Source organism: Mandrillus leucophaeus, unplaced genomic scaffold (assembly GCF_000951045.1).
Source record: "Mandrillus leucophaeus isolate KB7577 unplaced genomic scaffold, Mleu.le_1.0 Scaffold117, whole genome shotgun sequence".
In the NCBI taxonomy this organism is placed as follows: domain Eukaryota; kingdom Metazoa; phylum Chordata; class Mammalia; order Primates; family Cercopithecidae; genus Mandrillus; species Mandrillus leucophaeus.
The window spans coordinates 2,762,974-2,764,500 of NW_012099987.1; the positions used below are offsets into that span (position 1 = coordinate 2,762,974).

Sequence of the window (1,527 nt, forward strand, 5' to 3'; positions counted from 1 at the left end):
TGGGGTTTCACTGTGGTCTCGATCTCCTGACCTTGTGATCCGCCCGCCTCGGCCTCCCAAAGTGCTGGGATTACAGGCGTGAGCCACCGCGCCCGGCTGGATACATATTAAAGCTTGAGAAGCTCACCTCTAGATTGGAATTGTCAAATGAAACTGCTAGTAAAAATCCTCCTTAGCTGGCCAAGCACAGTGGCTCATGCCTGTAATTGCAACACTTTGGGAGGCCAAGGCAGGAGGACCACTTGAGGCCAGAAGTTTGAGACAGCCTGGGCAACATAGTAAAACTGCATCTCTAAAAATTTTTAAAGGCCAACCACAGTGGTTCATGCCTGTACTATCAGCACCTTGAGAGTTCAAAACCAGCCTGAGCAACAAAGCAAGACCTTGTCTGTACAAAAGAAAAATGAAAAATTGGCTGAGTGTGGTGGCTCAAGCTTGTAATCCCAGCACTTTGGGAGGCCAAGGCAGGCGGATCACAAGGTCAGGAGATTGAGACCATCCTGGCTAACACAGTGAAATTCCGTCTCTACTAAAACTATAAAAAATTAGCCAGGTGTGGTGGCGGGCGCCTGTAGTCCCAGCTACTCGGGAGGCTGAGGCAGGAGAATGGCGTGAACCTGGGAGGCAGAGGTTGCAGTGAGTCGAGATCGCGTCACTGCACTCCAGCCTGGGCAACAGAACAAGACTGTGTCTCAAGAGAAAAAAAAAAAGAAAGAAAAATGAAAAATTAGCTTGATGTGGTGATGCTCACCTGTAGTCCCAGCTACTCAGGAGGCTGAGGCGGGAGATTGCTTGAGCCCAGCAGTTCGAGGTTATAGCAAGGTACGATTGTGCCACTACATTCTAGCCTGGGAGTAAGACTTTGTCTCTTAAAAAAAAAAAAAAAAAAAAAAAAGGAAAACATATATAAAATATTCTCCTTAGTCACAACCAGGCACAACTTTACATATGAATCTCAGTTTGCATCTTAAATTGTTTCCTTCCCGAGGACCTAGAGGCCTGTGTGTGCTAATTTTTGGTTGGATGGACTATATGGGATATTTGAGATGTGTACAGTCTTGCTTCACTGTGGGCTTCTAGACCTCACTTTGGTAGATACCTGGCCATACACCTTGCTGTAGTTTATTGGTGGTTTATCTTGTATACCTTTTCTTGCTTTTCAGTTTAATGGCTGAGAAATAAGTATGGCGGGGGCCATTCCCTGGGTTCAGAACTACTATAAAGATCAGAAAGAGTGTCTTACTTTAATTTCTGTCAAAGTTCTTTGTCCCCTGGAGGACAAAGAGTAAACCTGGAGGGGTGATGTGGATTTATGTCTTGTGTGGCTGATGATGGTGGATGTTTTCAGGTCTCTCTGAAGAGGCTATCATGGAGCTGAACCTGCCGACTGGTATTCCCATTGTCTATGAATTGGACAAGAACTTGAAGCCTATCAAGCCCATGCAGTTCCTGGGGGATGAAGAGACGGTGCGCAAAGCCATGGAAGCTGTGGCCGCCCAGGGCAAGGCCAAGAAGTGAAGGCCAGCG

The 1,527-nt window shown here is 46.8% G+C and overlaps 1 protein-coding gene across 1 annotated transcript in view; it reads left to right on the forward strand.

The window, feature by feature from the left end:
• Window positions 1-1,527, forward strand: part of PGAM1 (phosphoglycerate mutase 1 (brain)) — a 5,410-nt gene extending 3,883 nt beyond the window's left edge. Inside the window, exon 4 of the mRNA XM_012000367.1 lies at window positions 1,347-1,527. Coding sequence (XP_011855757.1) covers window positions 1,347-1,518 — 172 coding nt within the window. The 3' untranslated portion in view covers window positions 1,519-1,527. The remainder of the gene's footprint in view (window positions 1-1,346) is intronic.